General features: G+C 43.6%; 1 protein-coding gene across 5 annotated transcripts; it reads right to left on the bottom strand.

The window, feature by feature from the left end:
* Window positions 1-379: 379 nt before the first annotated feature.
* On the bottom strand, window positions 380-13,785 carry lipea (lipase, hormone-sensitive a). 5 transcript variants are annotated; one of them, XM_042075929.1, is made up of 12 exons: window positions 13,692-13,704; window positions 13,312-13,367; window positions 12,117-12,366; window positions 10,119-10,403; window positions 9,778-9,868; window positions 9,093-9,238; window positions 7,170-7,355; window positions 6,079-6,237; window positions 5,492-5,636; window positions 4,514-4,741; window positions 1,904-2,292; window positions 380-1,235 (listed from the first exon to the last, which is right to left on the bottom strand). In XM_042075929.1, the coding sequence occupies exons 3-12, from the start codon at window positions 12,354-12,356 to the stop codon at window positions 915-917; spliced, it is 2,190 nt and encodes a 729-aa protein (XP_041931863.1). In that variant the 5' UTR covers window positions 12,357-12,366; window positions 13,312-13,367; window positions 13,692-13,704; the 3' UTR covers window positions 380-914. The 5 variants fall into 5 exon arrangements, with proteins under 5 accessions (XP_041931863.1, XP_041931860.1, XP_041931858.1 ...); XM_042075926.1 differs by lacking the exon at window positions 13,692-13,704 and adding an exon at window positions 13,084-13,154 and having other exon boundaries at window positions 13,312-13,650; XM_042075924.1 differs by lacking the exon at window positions 13,312-13,367 and having other exon boundaries at window positions 13,692-13,785.
* Between the last annotated feature and the right edge of the window lie 3,349 nt (window positions 13,786-17,134).

Below are 17,134 nucleotides of genomic sequence, written 5' to 3' on the forward strand. Positions count from 1 at the left end.
ATACAAAGATCCTTGATTACTAGCTCCGCTTGAACCCTCTCTGGCATATATTTCACTCCTCCTCAGCTTTTTGTTCCACTCTTCGCTCTCACAGCAGCTGACTCAGGGTGAGACTCAGCAGGCTCCCTGGGGCCTTAGTTGGCTGGCCACACAGCACAGTGTCCAGAAGAGCTACACCTGGGGGTTTGTGTACTTTCAGAGTGATTTGGGAAACACAGAAGGTGCACGCTGTATTGTTCTCATACATGATAAACTCAGAAAGAAGGGTTTATAGACAAGCTGCAAATGTTTGGGTGGGAGCGCTCAGAATAGACATCTGTTAAGGTCATTTAGACTAGAGCATATTTCATTTGCATAACTCTACGAGTTAATCATCAACTCAATTAACAAAAATATTTAATTGTACTCCTTTTACATTACAATAATAAATCACAACATAATAAGTTACTTAAACATTATCACATTTAAACATTTAACATTTTAAGACCAGTGCAGACACCCACAGAAATGTCAGTACATGATAAGATAAGAATACAGTAAACTGTCGAGTCTTTCATGAAGACTTTTAGTGTATTGCTGATAGCTTAAGGCAAAGAGGTGTTTGCCTCCAAAGGGCATCGACAGCTATGGCTGTCTGTGCCTTTTAAGCTGGCCATTTCAGAAGAGGCTAAAAGCCCAACATTTAGTTCCAATACATTTCTTAAAAAGGATAATCAATATAGATGGTCATGTGCAAAGGCAAGAAAGTCTAACATACTTCCTGTTTTCCATGTCTTTTTAAATGATTTACATTCTTATATGTTCTACTCGCTACATCAGCATATAATGCATGGGGGTCCCTTTTAACACACTGGCGTATATATTCCACATATAGCCTCACTCTGCCGAACAAGCTGGTCCTCCAATTTAATCACTTAATCACTCAGGTCACTTTCCCCCTCTCGGTCCGCATCTCTTCTTGCCAACCCGAAGGGGTCCGTCACTGCTGCGTTGTGATTGTTGAGGTGTGCATTTGGCCGCCCGTGGTTCACAGTGACCGGGCCTTGCTCAAAGACATCTCTTATTTGCTGCGTGCAAATCTCCGAGGCCTCCTGAGTCTCCTTGGAGAGCTGTGATAGGCTGAGGAAGCCGTGGGGGAGGTCCTCCACGACGGTCAAGGTCACTGGTTGGCCGATGCTTCGGAGGCGCTTGGCAAACATCACAGAATCGTCCAGCATAGCATCCAGAGCAGACGCCTGTGGAGAGAGGAACACAGGGTCAAGAGGTCACGCGTTTGTGAAAAATGCTGACGCAGCAATGCGTCAATCTGCTCAACCCAAACACCCTGAGGCAGCGAGAGTGAGAACGAGAACAATCTGTGTTGCTGCCCTGGTTAGGAATTAAGCATTCATATCCTCTTATACCCTCCCTTTCCCCCTTAATCTCCCACTTTGGCCTCCTTTGTGGCAGCCCACGCGTCAGCCCAATAACTACATTGTGGGTATGTCCGTAACGGAAGGCAGCTGTCTGCCGTCTCGCTGCCTTGCCGTAGCAGGCATCAAGGTACCAGTTACGAACTTTGCTTCGGAAGATAGCAACACAGAACACCGTTTTCAGGATACCAGAAGGCAAAATAACGTAACGTTCGGCTTCAGCAATAGCTGCTCACAATTAAATAGAATGATGGCCGTTGAAGGCAGCATGAAGGATACATCTACGCTGCCTACGAAGGTATCTCAGAAGGCAGCATTTCACAGAAATATATGATTTGGACATGCCTCACTCCCCTGTTAGACATCTTAAAAGGCAGCATTTTCCATCTAACTCTATATTCCATCTAGCTCTTTTCCTTATTATTGTTCTCCCTCTTTCTTTTGCTCTCCTTTATTTACATCCTCCCATCATCCCCCTCCATTTCACTCACCACTATGTGAAGAGGTGGCAGTCCCTTGAGCAGATTGCTGGGCGCAAGGAGCGGCGACACATATGGGTTCTTCAGGATGGGCGCGCTCGGCGTGCGCACCTCCGACAGCTGTGTGGAGCGCAGGGGCGAAAAGCCCTCTGGGTAATCCCCCAGCCCGTCGCCGCCGTCGTCATCGCGGTCGTCGTCGTCGTCGTAGCCGCCCTGCTCCCCTGCCTTTTGACCACCCTGCTGCGCCGTGGAGGACACGGAAAGGGACACGGGGTCCAGGAGGGACTGGAACCAGCTGGACGCCCCCTGGGTGAGGTCGGTCAGCAGCAGGGCGGTGTTGCGGCCCAGTGCTCCCAGAGCGCCCAGGTCCTCAGAGGGCTGAACGGTCTGGCCCTCCACACCTGAGAGGCAGCAAAGAGGAGGACGGGAGAGGATGAGCGGAGAATAATGATACAGAACAAAAAACCCTGAGATTGGGGAAGAAGGAAATATCTCCAGAGGTGACAGGCTGACACCAGGCGCACAATTGAAGTGTTCCGTGGTGTAATTCAACCAAAAAACAGGGTGTAAGCATATGTTGCAGTGGTAGTATGCTGACACTCTTGTTCCAAGGTTGAGCAAATCATTTTCCATTACATTGTGCAACTTTTGCAGAACACAACACAATGCATTTAACTACTACCCATGCTTCATCTTGTGGAATGGCTGTTTGCTATCCAGCATGTGAATGATTATTGACATGGCTATAAATGTTAAATGAATATAGATTTAGCAGTTCTATGTGTGGGTGATGCCAAAACACTTCAGGACTGGATTCTAAGCTCCTCTGCCTTCATAGTCCGCCTCCTCTACTGTAATGTCGGAGAAGAGAAGGATATGTATTCTCTTATGTAGCTCTAGGGTAGATTACCCTGGAAACTCCAGAGTTCTCGCAAGAGCACAATTTGAATTGTCCCTGCGAGACACTCTGGCAATGGGTAATGATGCACGTTACTTTTGCCACTTGTATCGCGGGGAGCCAATCACATCGGTGTATCGAGCTAAACAGATGACAGTCATAGTGTTATCCAATTGCATCGAAGTCCGGAATCAGTTAGTAAACATTGGTCGTATTGTGTTATCCAATTGCGTGCAGCGAGATTTTCAAATGTACGCTTGGTGTCGCCCCTTGAGTTGGGCCATTACATCATTTGTGGCCAGACCCCTAATCTTTCTAGATTACCAGGGTCTGGAATCTCCAGGCTAAGGGTAGATGGCATGGGGTAGAGGGTAGCTAATTTCCCAAAAAGTTGGCGTGTTCCTTTAACAATACATTACATTACATTACACTAGTGCAGTGCCCGTTCAAACATGCTATTCCTGTAGCCCAATTGCATGCCTGCAGGTAGGCCTGCTTTAAAAATAGGATGATAGGGAAAAACATAATTCCAGGTAAGCATTCAATAATGAATACAGATAATATAATAATATAATAAATGTGAAGTGAGCAGAATTTAAGCATGGCTGCATGTGACATTTTTTACAAATCAAAATGACATAATCCTAACAGCTGTTTTTTAGGCTATTTGCTTAGCCTATTGAATAACTTGATGATAGAGAAAACAAACCATTTTGTGGAATGATGCATCATCATATGAAATTTGCAACGGTGTGACTAAAAAAACAGTCTGGTGACCTATAAGTGACATCACACTCTGTCTGCCACTTGTTGCTTGTCGCTGGTTATGCTTTGCATGTGTGGCATTCTGAGACGTTCTTTAATTCGGGAGCATTATCGCTCGTTTTAATTTAGGACCTTGCAGTTGGAATTGTTGTTTGCTTATTCAAAGTCTAAAGACAGTCCAAAGTAGCCTGGGCTATTCAAAGTGTCCATTTATTGCACATCATCTTTTACATCATTTTGAAGAGCAACTGCATACCTGTGTGTGTTGGCGTGTTGTTGCAAAATCCGCGGAGTCATTTTATGCAAGCAAACCGCATACAGGGGGTCTTTATTGTTGAGGTCAGACATGTTAACACATCTTACACTCGCTTAACTTTTTACCCGTGTAACCTACACTGATCCAGTTCTGCCAAAGTCTATCCTCACTGGTAGCTTACAGTACAGTGCTGTGTGGGAGGAGGAGTGGCTAGCGGCGAAAGCCAATGTGTGCTTCTTTTACTGATATATTTAACAATATATTTTGTCACTGCACTTACTCATGCCCGTAGCAAGACACCTGACAAGTTTGAAATCAGTCTGACAAACGGTCAGCGAGATATGCGTGCCACAGACACACAGACGCTTCTTGCTTTATAGATAGATTACATTTAGCAGACACTTTTTGACCAAAGTGACTTACATATGTCAGCTATATTACAAAGGAATAACATTGTCCCCGGAGCAACTTGGGGTTTAAGTGCCTTGCTCAAGGGCACAACGGTGGAAGCCGGGAATTGAACCAACAACTTTCAGGCTACTGCACGCTAACCCAGCTTCTTAACCACTACACTACCACCACCCACCACCACTACAATACCTCAACCCCAAGAACCTCTCAATAATACCAAATGTCAGCAACCCCCAGAAACAGTCCCTTGGCATAGCGGACATTACAGTTGACCAATTCAAGTGGAACTCACCGGCGTAAGCGTTGATGCACTTGCAGAGCACGCCCAGAGGCAGCATGGGGTCTATGAGCGTGAGCAGGCGGGAGGGCGACGCGTCCGCCGTCAGCAGGGTGGCGGGGTAGGCGGCCATGATGCCGTCGGGCACCCGCACGCCGTTGGATATCGCCCGCATGGACACCGTGATGCACAGGTTACCGCCAGCGCTGTCCCCAGCCAGACACACGCGCTCCGCCGTAGAGCCTGCGGGAACCCCCACAGACGAGCCTTTAGTACTGATGCTAACATTACTGTACATTGAAATGACCACATCATCCATCAACCTGCACAGCTGATAATGCATAAAAAAATACTACAGCACAACTGTACCCCTTCAAGTAGCTTAATGCAAGTGAGAGTTGAACAGTTGTCCACTAATTACTCAGGGGCATGTTTCCCAAAACCATCACTGAGCAACGACCATGAGAAAGAGAGTGTTCAAAATGATAGTCTCTCTCTCTTTCACCACTTTTTTAACAGCGCTTTCAGAAAACACATCCCAGGTGAGCAGCTAAGACTACCCACCTGGTATAGGCAATGCTCTGGCAAGAAGCTAAGACAGCTCACCAGGTAGGTATATATAGCATAAGTATATATACTCTTTTGATCCTGTGAGGGAAATTTGGTCTCTGCATGTATCCCAATCCGTGAATTAGTGAAACACACTCAGCACACAGTGAACACACAGTGAGGTGAAGCACACACTAATCCCGACGCAGTGAGCTGCCTGCTACAGCGGCACTCGGGGAGCATTGAGGGGTTAGGTGCCTTGCTCAAGGGCACTTCAGCCGTTCCTACTGGTCGGGATTTGAACCGGCAACCCTCCGGTTACAAGTCCGAAGCGCTAACCAGTAGGCCACGGCTGCCCACTGGCAAGAAGCTAAGACAGCTCACCAGGTAGGTGCTACTCAGGTGAGTGGTTTAGGTGTTAGGCTGTGCAGTAAGGGCACTTACCCAGCAGGTGGCAGTTCTGCAGGGCCCAGCAGTAGGCGTAGAAGCACTCCTCCAGCGCCCGGGGGAAGGGGGCCTCGGGGGCCAGGGAGTAGTCCACCGACAGGATGGGCACACCCAGGTCCCTGGACCAGCTCTTCAGGTAGCTCTGCACCACAGAGGGGGGGGGGGGGGGGGGGGGGTGGAAGGAGAGGTGAAAGGAGAGAAGGAGTGGGAAGAGAGGGAGGGAGAGTGAAAATGCATCAATAAATAATTAGTTGATACTTAAATGAACGAACATCTTTTCATTAAAAGTGCAGACATTCTATACAGATATCCCTGCAGCAAGCCAACTGCCACTAACCAATGTCAGCATCATTATATATTATGACAGTTGGCATATTAAATAAATATTTTTGAAAGGTAGTACTGTCCTGTTCTGTCCCACAATTATCACGTATCATAGTGTAGTGTGCAGTACACAGTGACAGTATTGTATTATTGTGCCAGTTGACTCCTAAGGCCTAATGTTCAACTGAGGCACCCTGTTTTTCTGGACACAGCTTATTGGTCACTGTTGGCTAATCATACAGAGGGGGTGAAAAATGCACCTCATGAGATTTGGAGGTCTGGGCAACAAATCCACCACCATGGAAGTGCACGAGGAGCCAGGGAGAGAGGGGGCCTCGCTGAGGTCGGAATGCCGAAGGGAATGACACGGAGCTGGTGGAGCCCTCTGGTCGGGAATACACCAACAGCTCTTCACTGTCCTAAAAACAGAGATACGGGCAGATACACACAACATGAAGGGTCATGAAAACTTCAACGATATGAGTTGTGCAGCCATTACATATAACAATACTACTCATTCACAGTGCCACTTCAACTGGTTACTCTGAACTGTTACAACTGCAGTGCAGAGGCTGCTATGCCTACATACACTTTTACTGGTGCTATTTCTGCTGGATGACCTACTCATTCTGTAACTATTGAATTAGCAACTATAGCTACATGTTTTATTACACCTACTACCACAACACCACCAACCAACTACTACTACAGCTGCTGCTGCTACTAGTACTACTACTGCTACTACTAATCCTACTGCAGCTGCTGCTGCTACTACTACTACTACTAATACTACTAATCCTACTACAGCTGCTGCTGCTACTACTACTACTACTAATACTACTACTACTACTACTACTACTACTAATCCTACTACAGCTGCTGCTACAGTAACTACCACCACTACTACTACTACTACAGTAACTGCTACTCCTACTACTACTACTGCTACTACTACTACTAATCCTACTGCAGCTGCTGCTACAGTAACTACCACCACTACTACAGTAACTACTACTCCTACAGTAACTACTACTCCTACTACTAGTACTACTACTACTGCTACTACTACTACTACTACTACTACTACTACTACTAATCCTACTACAGCTGCTGCTACAGTAACTACCACCACTACTACTACTACTACAGTAACTGCTACTCCTACTACTAGTACTACTACTGCTACTACTAATCCTACTACAGCTGCTGCTACAGTAACTACCACCACTACTACTACAGTAACTACTACTCCTACTCCAACTACTACTACTACTACTACTGTAGTTCCCACTACTTAGTATTTCTACTACCAGAAGCAACACCAGCACCATCACCATTGCACGTTCCTCACCTGTCCTTCTCGGAGTGTGTGTGAGATGAGCCTCATCTTAACGTGTCCTGGGCCCCAGTGGGCCACGGGCGGGTGGACGGCCACGCAGAGGCGCGAGTCAGAGGCCAGCGGCATCCGCAGGGTGACCGGAGGTATAGTCAGAGTCAGGTTCACCTGGACCGTTTGCGCTACTATACTGGACAAACCCTGGTGAGGGAAAAAGAAAAAAACGAATGTCAATGGGTGGTGGTAGCGTAGCGAGAGTTCAAGGGTGCAGCACGCACATCCAAATAGTTGAGTACTGGGCGCTGGACAGGAAGGCACAAGCAGGTAGAAGAACGTTGAGTCCGCACCCCAGAATCTGCTTAACCCTTAAAGGTGTAGGTTTTTGAACATTCTAAGTTCCGCAACAATTGAAGGTTCTAAAATTCTATGTTGAATTCAATGAACCCAGATATTCTTTAGAATGTTAATTTCCCAACATTCCCGTCACACCGGTGTGACGGTACTCCTTTAAGGGTTAAATCAGCAGATTCTGGTGTGCGGACTCAACGTTCTTCTACTTGGTGGTAGCGTAGTGGCTAAGGAGCTGGGCTAGCATGCATTAGCTTGAAAAGTAGAAAAGAGGGTTTGATTCCTGACCGCCGCTGTTGTGGCCTTGCACCAGGCACCTAACCCTGAGTTACTCTGGGAAGACTGGAACTAAAAAAAAAAGAAGCAAAATCAGAGAGCTGCAAAAAAACAACAACTTAGTTTTCTTTTTAGTGGAGGGCCATATGAGATTAGTTTCCTCAACTCATAAAATACAAAAGGATTCAAAGATCAGAGTGTCTTTCATTGTGGGGCAGAGATCTTTTCCAATAGAATACAGGGGAATAGTGGCCGCTGTGATCAGTGACATTTCGCTGAATAACTCACTGTTCTCTTCTGACAAGAAAACCATTTATGGGCCACTGAAGGCACAGAGCTAAGTAGACAATGGTCTTTGTCATTTTTAGGTGATGTTTCCCTATCCCAAAAAGCCTTACATCAAATTTAGGAACAGAGGTAGCTTTAATCTCAGTGTGATCTCTTTGCTCTTCAACGGAATGTTTAATCTATACAGTAGGCCTTATGTAATGTGGGTATTTTTTGGATTGTAATGTAAACAATCCAAATTAATCCAAGATGAGTTATGCTTTTTGCACCTATAAATGTGATCTATATTTAATATGTATTTTCTGCCCTCGTGAAAAAGATTTAATGGATGCACATTGCACATCAGTCACAATTACCACAAACAGAAAGTACAGGATCATTTCAACTGTTTCCTGTACAGTTCAGTATGTCCAATCTTGAGAAGGGCTTTAAAATATTGCCCAATATTTTGTGACCTAAAACAGCATCAGTGTTTCTAGCTGGTCAACAAAACCAGTCCACCAACAGATTAATCCCTTTGTTGTTTACTTCACATCTGCACATCCAAATTAAGGTGCAGGAGCCAGAAGTCCAAGATCCAGCGTAACAGAGAAGTTTTTTTTTTTTTTATCTCTTTGGGGGATTGAAATCAAATAAATAAAAAAAACGGAGAGCAAGTGTGCGGACCTTCTCTGTTACGTTGAACAATGAGAAGTTTGCCACTAGTGGCAAATGTGTTCGCCAGTGATTTGCCACCACCTTAGCCAATAATGGCAAACTTAATTTGCATATCACATTGGTGCAAATTTGCTGCTACATTGCCAAAAGGTAACTGCAACTATTTGCCAGAAACCTAATTTACGTGTGAAAATATAACATGGATTTTACTACTCACAACTATGACATACAAAACTGCATTCTGATCATGTGGTTCTGTGAATCTGAATTTAACTGAGAACTGGATTTTTTCCAGAATGACAAGAAATTAAATAAACACTCTTGCATTCACACAGACAGACACACACACACACACACACACACACTCACTGAGAGTAACTCTGATTCCGTGAGGTTCCAGAAGGACTTCCAGAAGTGCATGTCCAAATTCTGGGTAATGCGTTCAAACTCGGCCCCTCGGAGCTCCGGGTCAACCACGTACTTCCCTGACGTGAGTATGGACAAGGCAGCCCTCCCTAACAACAACAACAGGAAGTTCATTTAACTCAGGAACTCTCTTCCCACAAGAGAGCATTACATTTCCTAACTGTTCTGCAGTGTTTCACTGCTGTGTTAGGTTTACAGTGCCTTCACTTGCAACACAATCAACTCAATAATGAGGACCATGAGACAACAGACATCACGGAGTGGAAACGACCAATACATATAATATTTATTGTTACCTAAGGTCTCCTATGCATTGTAGCTTGAATGTTATTCCTCATTTAAGGGATCATAAAAGAGACTGTTAAATGAAAATTATGTAATGTAATGCAAAGGGCTCAAAGATTTCAGCATTTTCATATTATATAAATATACACCTAAAAAGACACCAAACGCATAACAAAATTGTCAATGTCACCTTCTGTTGACAAACCTCTACATAAAAAAAACTCACATATTAATTGACATATTAGACTAAGCTTCAGGCTATTACATGGAATGTAGCTTTAAAAATCAACTGAAGTAGCTGTGTTAGCTTGTACTTTTTGTAGCGAGCAGTGATGGCACTGACCTATACCAGTTTGCGGCTTCTTCCAGTTTTCTCCAAAGGACACCATACTGATGACCACAGTCTGAAAGAATGGCCTCAAGGCTGGGGAAAACTAAAGCAGAGTGTAAAACAAGAGTTTAACACACACACACCATCTCGTTTCAGATAGAACAATAGATATTAGGATTTTCACTTTCTGTACCCAGGGTTTCCCACTTATGCAAAACTTCTAAAAGTATAAAACATTATATCTGACCCTGATAAAAAAATAAATAAAGAAACTCGTCACACATAACAATTATACATCCTCACACACACACACACACACACACACACACACACAGAGACACACACACACACACCTGGAAGCCCAGACAGCGTCCGTAGAAGCAGGCCTTGTGCAGGGACATGTACTCCTGCACAAAGCTGTGGCTGAGGCCGTGGTCCTGTGTGGAGTAGAGCTGCTCGATGCCGTTCTCTCCCAGTAGCCGCTGGCCCAGGTACAGCAGCGCCCGCAGCTGCCGCAGCGCCGCGCTGTACGCCTCCAGCTCGCCCGCGTTGTGCTCCGCCCGGAAGAAGGCGCCGGCACAGTTGGCAGCGACGTAGCGCGTCTTCTGGATGATGTAGAGGAGGCAGGAGCGCACCACCTGAAAGGGGGGGGGGGGGGGGGTAAATTACCTGCATAAGTGTAACGGTAGCCAGCTGGTTTGTAGCTGTGCATTATGTACAGCGGTAAACCTCCCCCCGATGCCTAAGAGTAGTGTTGGCAGGAGAGCTAGCAGCCTGGGCTTATAGCTCGAATGCTAGCATGCTCGACTCCTGATCCAAGGTGCTAGCTAGCTAGATAGATAGATAGATAGATAGATAGATAGATAATTGAATGTTAGAATACTGTTTGGATGTCCAATTTAGCATGCTTAGTCTACTTACAGATGATAAAAAAAAACAAATCCACATGACTAAGAAGAACAGTAAAAGACACTAAAGATACTATCCACATGAATGTTGCTGTTTGCGGGTTCGAGTCTGGGTGCGTGCAGGGCTGAGCCACGCGATCACGCGGCTCTCTCATCTCATCTTGTGACTTTTTTCAGTCCACAACCCTTTAATGTTGCCAGGTCTCTCTGTGCTATTACTGTATAATATGAATGAAGATTCAGTGGTTAGAGATTTTCCACTTACAGAGAACCGGCTCCCTTCTGGTTCACATTCCAGATGTTGAACTGTTTGGAGCATTTCGGCCAAAGATAAATTGATTCGGAATCTGAAAAGTTGGTTTGGAGCTGGCACTAATTTGTGGGTGTGTCATTTGACAGGTTAGTTATGCACGCTTCACCCTCTGTTGATGCATCCTAGGTTCTGTTCAAAACTGGTGGCAATGCAGCAAGCACCAAGGTTCAAAGAATTCAGAACAGAACCGGTTGACCTACGGTTCTCACCTATGCTAAGAATGGTGTAGGTGTTTTTCCTAATGAGTTGCTAAATATAATTTTCTTCTTGTGGACACATTACTGATGAGAACCTTTTCTCTGACAACTGCACAACATGTGTTCATTCATTTTATTCTGCATCAACCTATAGACCCTTTCAACAATAAAAACAAAAACAATGCTTGAACATTCTATTTGGGCCCCAATCTACTTCCTCTGCATTAAGATAACATATGGAATGTTAAAAAGAAAGTCTTGTGGGGCCAACTATGATGCTGATAATGGAACTCTCTTGAAAGGGTCTATACCCTTGAACACAGTGTAACTCTGATTAATAGCCGGTCACAACACTTTGATAGTCTATTCTGACAACACTTACCCTCTTATCTATTCTAATCTGAATTGTATGCAATATCAAAGCATCAGCGTACTATTACACTTTCTTATTTCACATTATTTTAAGTCAACAACACTCTTTCATGTGCCACTGCTTGATTTTCATGTGTCAAGAAACACTTCTTCTGTATTAGAACGCTGTAAGAATTCCTAAGAATGAGGTCGTGGTTATCATTAGCTCTACTCATCAGATCTGCTTGCCAGCAACAAAAACACCACTGGTTCCACATATACATTTCATAACAGATACAGCAGCAGAAGAAACCTAAATCTATTGAGCAAAGCAAATATATGAGAAATATTTGAAAAAATAAAACAAGAGAGGGTCAAAACACTTCACATCATTATTTCGGTACCATAGATTCAGAGGATATACTTTGAACTTTTGTCTTGTAACGCTAAACATGTGATACACAAGCAAACCCAAGCAAGCATCTAACCTAGAGGATTACTTCAGTAAACATGTGATACACAAGCAAACCCAAGCAAGCATTTAACCTAGAGGATTACTTCAGAAACAGACAATCAAAGTACCTTGACCAATGTCCGGTACCCATTCGCTGGAGTCTGGGGGTCCAGGTCGAAGTGGTGGAATACTGTGGTGAAGTGCTTGACCACAGGCTCCAGGGCGCGACCGTGACTCTGGATGAGACGCACGGACTCCAGCAGGCGGGAGGCCACATCTGTGTCGTTGAAACTGGAGGGCCTTGAAAGGGCAGCTTTGGCGTCGTCGCACGCAGCCTCCAGAGCAGAAAACACAGCCGGGTTTTCCATGGCAGCCTGGCTAGAGAGAGAGAGAGAGAGAGAGTTGGAGAGAGCAAGAGGAACGGAAGTGGGAGAAAAGAGAGAGAGAGCCCTCTGGCTCTAGAGCTGATTGGACATCATATGATCACAAGAGAACTTCTGACCTCCTGCTTTCCAAACTGCTTATTTCGATGATGTAGACAAACAAAACAAACAAAACATTTCGTATCTCCTCACTGAGACCAAAGTATAAAGGTCAGTCATTAAAGCCCAGTTTTAGCCCATTGAACAATTAACAATCTGTAAAAGGCAAAGTCCCACATAGGTGGATTCCCGACCTCATTGTTGATCTTAAACTGATGAGACTGTTGGTCATGCCATGAGCCTGGTTTGAAGTATGCTTGTCTGGCAAGCAACAAGTTCTTTTTTATTTGAATCCCTTTTTAATTGCTCATTTTAGTGCAGATCACTTCAGGGTAGTCTAGATTTGGATAAAATATGAAAGCTTGTAACTAGTGCTGGTAGTTTATCTGACTGTCATGTAGATTAAAATAATCTATTCTTGTTATGAGATAAAGGAACACAAAAACTGAGCAGATTACGCCATATAGGCTAGGCTATTATTTACTAAAATAAAAATGATATAGTAAAAGTAGCGACACGAAAAACTAGACAGGCAAAGGCGAAAGTAAAACATATTACAGGCCTACATAAAGTATATTTCAAGGGCGCAGCCTACTTCGCAAAATTGACATACCTTTACATTTGTCTAGACAAGGCTCTTTGACGCATGCACCGTTCTCCACAGGGGTAGGTAACCGCGTTCGCCTATCGATGCAATATTCGATTCGAATTATGTCACATCTTATATCTCACTCAGATGCATATCATCAGATCATTCAGATACACCAAAACACAATGCACCTCAGCCGGTGAAACCAGTAACGCTGACATGTATGCAAACTAACGCTAGCTCGTATCTTACCAGAACTGAGGCACGATCAGCTTTCGAGACACAGGGTTACATGGCTATCATCTTTCCTACAACACAGAAACAGACAGCGGCGACTAGGCTTAAAACGAGAGCTATTCAGATATACAGCGAAGAAGCCTACTAAGCGAACAGGCATTTCAGTCAGGAATTGCACTAGCCCTATGACTCAGAACTGAACTGAACTTTCTGAAAACGCGGAACTTAATGCAAGATCTAATTAGCTAGACGTGACTAACAAAAACGCACAACTAGGCCTATACCACAAAGACGCAAATATGTAACATATTGCTTTGGTTGATTCCGTATCCATATCACAGTTTAGTATTGGCTTTAAAAAGTTCAGAGGATTTTCACGCTAAGTGTAAACTTACCCGGACGGCGTACGCATCCCTACGCCCAAAGCACCCTGGGTATAGTAGTCATGTGAGCATGATGAACTAGATAAGAAACCGCACTCAGGAGGATGCCCTGATGATTTCCAACTTTCAGGGCTGGATGATGTGTACAGCATCTCGACAGAGCTACCTTGGGGAAAGGTAGAATGCCTCGTCCGCAATCTTAGAGTGAGGTGCATTGGTCCTACTGTAAATGGCGAAAGTAATGAAACTCTGGGGTCGAACGAGCAATTTATGCAGCAAATGCTTGAGCCTTAAATCCTGGAATTTGGCAAATAAACAAATAGGACCTTCATAACACTAATATTAATCGGCAGAACACTAGAGTAAAGTGTTCAGACTTATGCAATTGCATTGTTATTGCTTGTGTCCAAGTTTAAGGGGGGGAGGGCATAGCCTATAGTGGACATTTGCATTTTGAGGATGTTCTGATGCTGAAGTTAGGTAGGCCTATAGTATAGCCCGTTTACCTTGCCTAATTCTTGGGAACTTACACAAAAAAATTACTGTATATTTAAAAGTAAAACTATTTTGAAAACTATTCCAGAAGATGCCCTGGGTTACTGTTTGACTATGAAGTCTAAGATACCAGCTGCTGGCTGGAACATCATTTTGATACACTTAGAGGCAGTGTGTGGAGTTCATTGGCTGATCATCTTACTCGTGGCACCTGTCTATGCCAGGTATAGATTATCATGGAAGCTGGTATTCATCCCTGCTATTGTAAGATTTGTGTGAATGTTCATCATGATTGTTCAACTACAATACTGAAAATGAAAAGATCAATCAAGCTATACTGGCTTCTCAATGTCTTTAATTGACTATAATCTTCACTGTTCTGACTAAATTAATTTATTTCACCTGAACTGACATTATCGTGACATTTTCAAAATTAGAATTAAGTTATGCAATAGTTCCTTGGTATAATCCTTTGGACACAGAACTACACACAGGGTGGCTAGAGGAGCATGCCATGAGGACCAATGTACTAAATCTGGTAATATGTGTCCAGGCTGAGAATCAGTCTGTATAAGTCAAAGTCAAAGTCAAAGTCAGCTTTATTGTCAATTTCTTCACATGTTCCAGACATACAAAGAGATCGAAATTACGTTTCTCCCACGGTGAAGACAAGACATATTTTACCAATTTAAGTCCACAGACAAACATAACATTCAAGTAAACAAAAAAGTAAGTAAATAAGTAAATAAGAGGGCACATATAATAATGAAAAAATAAGAGCAGCAAAATTTGGTTGAAATTGTGCATAGACAGTCAATAAAATACTAGTGCAAAGTCAAGCCAGTAAAAGGCTTGGGTAGTTCTGTTTGACCTAAGTAAGAAAGAAGTGGCATAGTGGTGCAAGTTATGTAAGAGCAGCAGAAGTGTTGTGTTTTCAGGACAACAACAACAAGTTGTAAAGTGTACAAGTGTGCAAGTGTGCAAGTGGAGTAGTGCAGGCAGCCATTTGTGGGTCCAATGTCCAGGATGTTATGTAGCTGAGGGTGGAGGGGGGAGAGGAGGGAGAAAGTTCAGCATCCTTACAGCTTGGTGTATGAAGCTGTTGGTGAGTCTGGTAGTGCGGGAGCGCAGGCTTCTGTACCTCTTCCCAGAGGGCAGTAGATCAAACAGATTGTGAGCGGGGTGACTTGCATCACTCACAATTTTGGTCGCCTTGCGGGTGAGGTGGGTGGTGTAAATGTACTTCAGGGAGGGGAGTGAAGCACCAATAATCCTTCCAGCTGTGTTCACTATGCGCTGCAGGGCTTTCCTGTTGTATTCAGTGCAGCTTCCGCCCCACACAGCGATACAGCTGGAGAGGATGCTCTCAATGGTGCCTCGGTAGAATGTGGTCATGATGGCTGGTGGAGCACTTGCTCGCCTGAGTTTCCGCAGGAAGTACAGGCGGCGCTGTACTACACCCCATTTTATGCCAGTGACCGGTGGTTAGCAGCATGCTGTAAAGTTGTGCCCAGTTCTGAAAAAAAGGAAATTGAAACTGAAAACTGGTATGTTTATTTTATTTGGCTAAACGTCTAGTTTTCCATTGAAATGTAATACAGTAAGAACTGACCTATGCAGCGTCATAGCGGTTAAACGATTAAGGAATAATAATTCATAATAACGAGCCTTTGCTTAACCTGTAACCATACACAACTTTACCACCTTTTTTCTGAAATAAAATGTCTTTACTTAGGAATATTTCACCTGTTTCCACTCAAGCAGTGCACTCGTGCAGTTTAACCAGTTCAGCTACTTGCCTTTTCCTGCTCCAAACACCCACTGTGCAGTGGGTCCATTTCTAATACTGATGTAGGCTAATCCCCTATAAGCCAGCTGACCGACAATCCATTTTTGAGACATACTTATAATTAATCTATTTAGCAATGATTGTGTTTTAATGTATATGTGTGCGTGTGTCATATATTTGTGTGTGCTTGTGTTGTGTAACTTTTCAGCCTTACACACCATTGGACACTGTGATCTTTTCAGTTTTCAGTGAAAGCATTTTTCATTTCCTAAACCATATTCAATTCAATAAAGTTTTAGCGCCTTTCGTGCAAACAGCAATATATAATATTATATATAAAATAAGATATAAAACAAAAAGAATCATAAAAACAAATATATATATATATATATATATATATATATATACACAAATAAATAAATAATGGTGCAAAAGCCATAAAATAAGAAGAAATGTACACACATACATGCAAACAGAACAAACACATCAACACCTAAAATTCAAAACGGTCAGGGATTAAGAGAAGACAAGGCTAAAAAGGTATGTCTTAAGATGTTTCTTAAACATTTCAATAGGACTGGACCTTCCTCACCGCAAGTGGCAAGCTGTTCCACAGGAAGGACCATAGAAAGAGAAGGCTGCCTCCCCTCGGGCCTTGGGCCACTAGGAGGCCAGAGTCTAAGGATCTGAGTGGCTATGATGGTAGGTACGGTAAGAGCAAGTCTGATAAATAAACAAGTCCATTGAGGGCTTTAAAAACCAGGAGTAAAATCTTCAAATCAATTCTAAAACTCTCAGACAGCCAGTGAATGAAATGATTTATATATATTTATATATCGCAGTTACGCTAAGCCTGTCATGATGCATTTGAATGCTGTCTGGTAACACAGAGATCAAAGAGAAAGCTTTCTATTGTGCTGTTGGGTGGTATTGCGTGCCTAATGGTATTCTTTATGACGAATCTGCTAAAGATGCGTAAAAACATGTAAAAACACATAAAAAAATGGAAAATGTGGAAAATGAGCATCAGGAATCTACAAAAATGGTCAATTGTAACTTCCTTTATCACCACTGAATGCTTTCAATGCTTTGAGTTTCTAGATGTTTTTGTTTATGATTCTTAAAGAATATCTATAGATATTCTCACGCTATAGTGCCACATCACGTGACC

Source organism: Alosa sapidissima, chromosome 21, assembly GCF_018492685.1.
Source record: "Alosa sapidissima isolate fAloSap1 chromosome 21, fAloSap1.pri, whole genome shotgun sequence".
NCBI classification, from domain to species: Eukaryota; Metazoa; Chordata; class Actinopteri; order Clupeiformes; family Clupeidae; genus Alosa; species Alosa sapidissima.

What these genes read in the sequence shown, in the direction of transcription:
- lipea (XM_042075924.1), bottom strand. An exon ending in GAAGCCGCAAACTGGTATAG is followed by an intron (nt 9,239 to 9,777) that starts GTCAGTGCCATC and finishes TGTTGTTGTTAG; the next exon opens with GGAGGGCTGCCTTGTCCATA. An exon ending in AGACCTCCAAATCTCATGAG is followed by an intron (nt 5,637 to 6,078) that starts GTGCATTTTTCA and finishes TCTGTGGTGCAG; the next exon opens with AGCTACCTGAAGAGCTGGTC.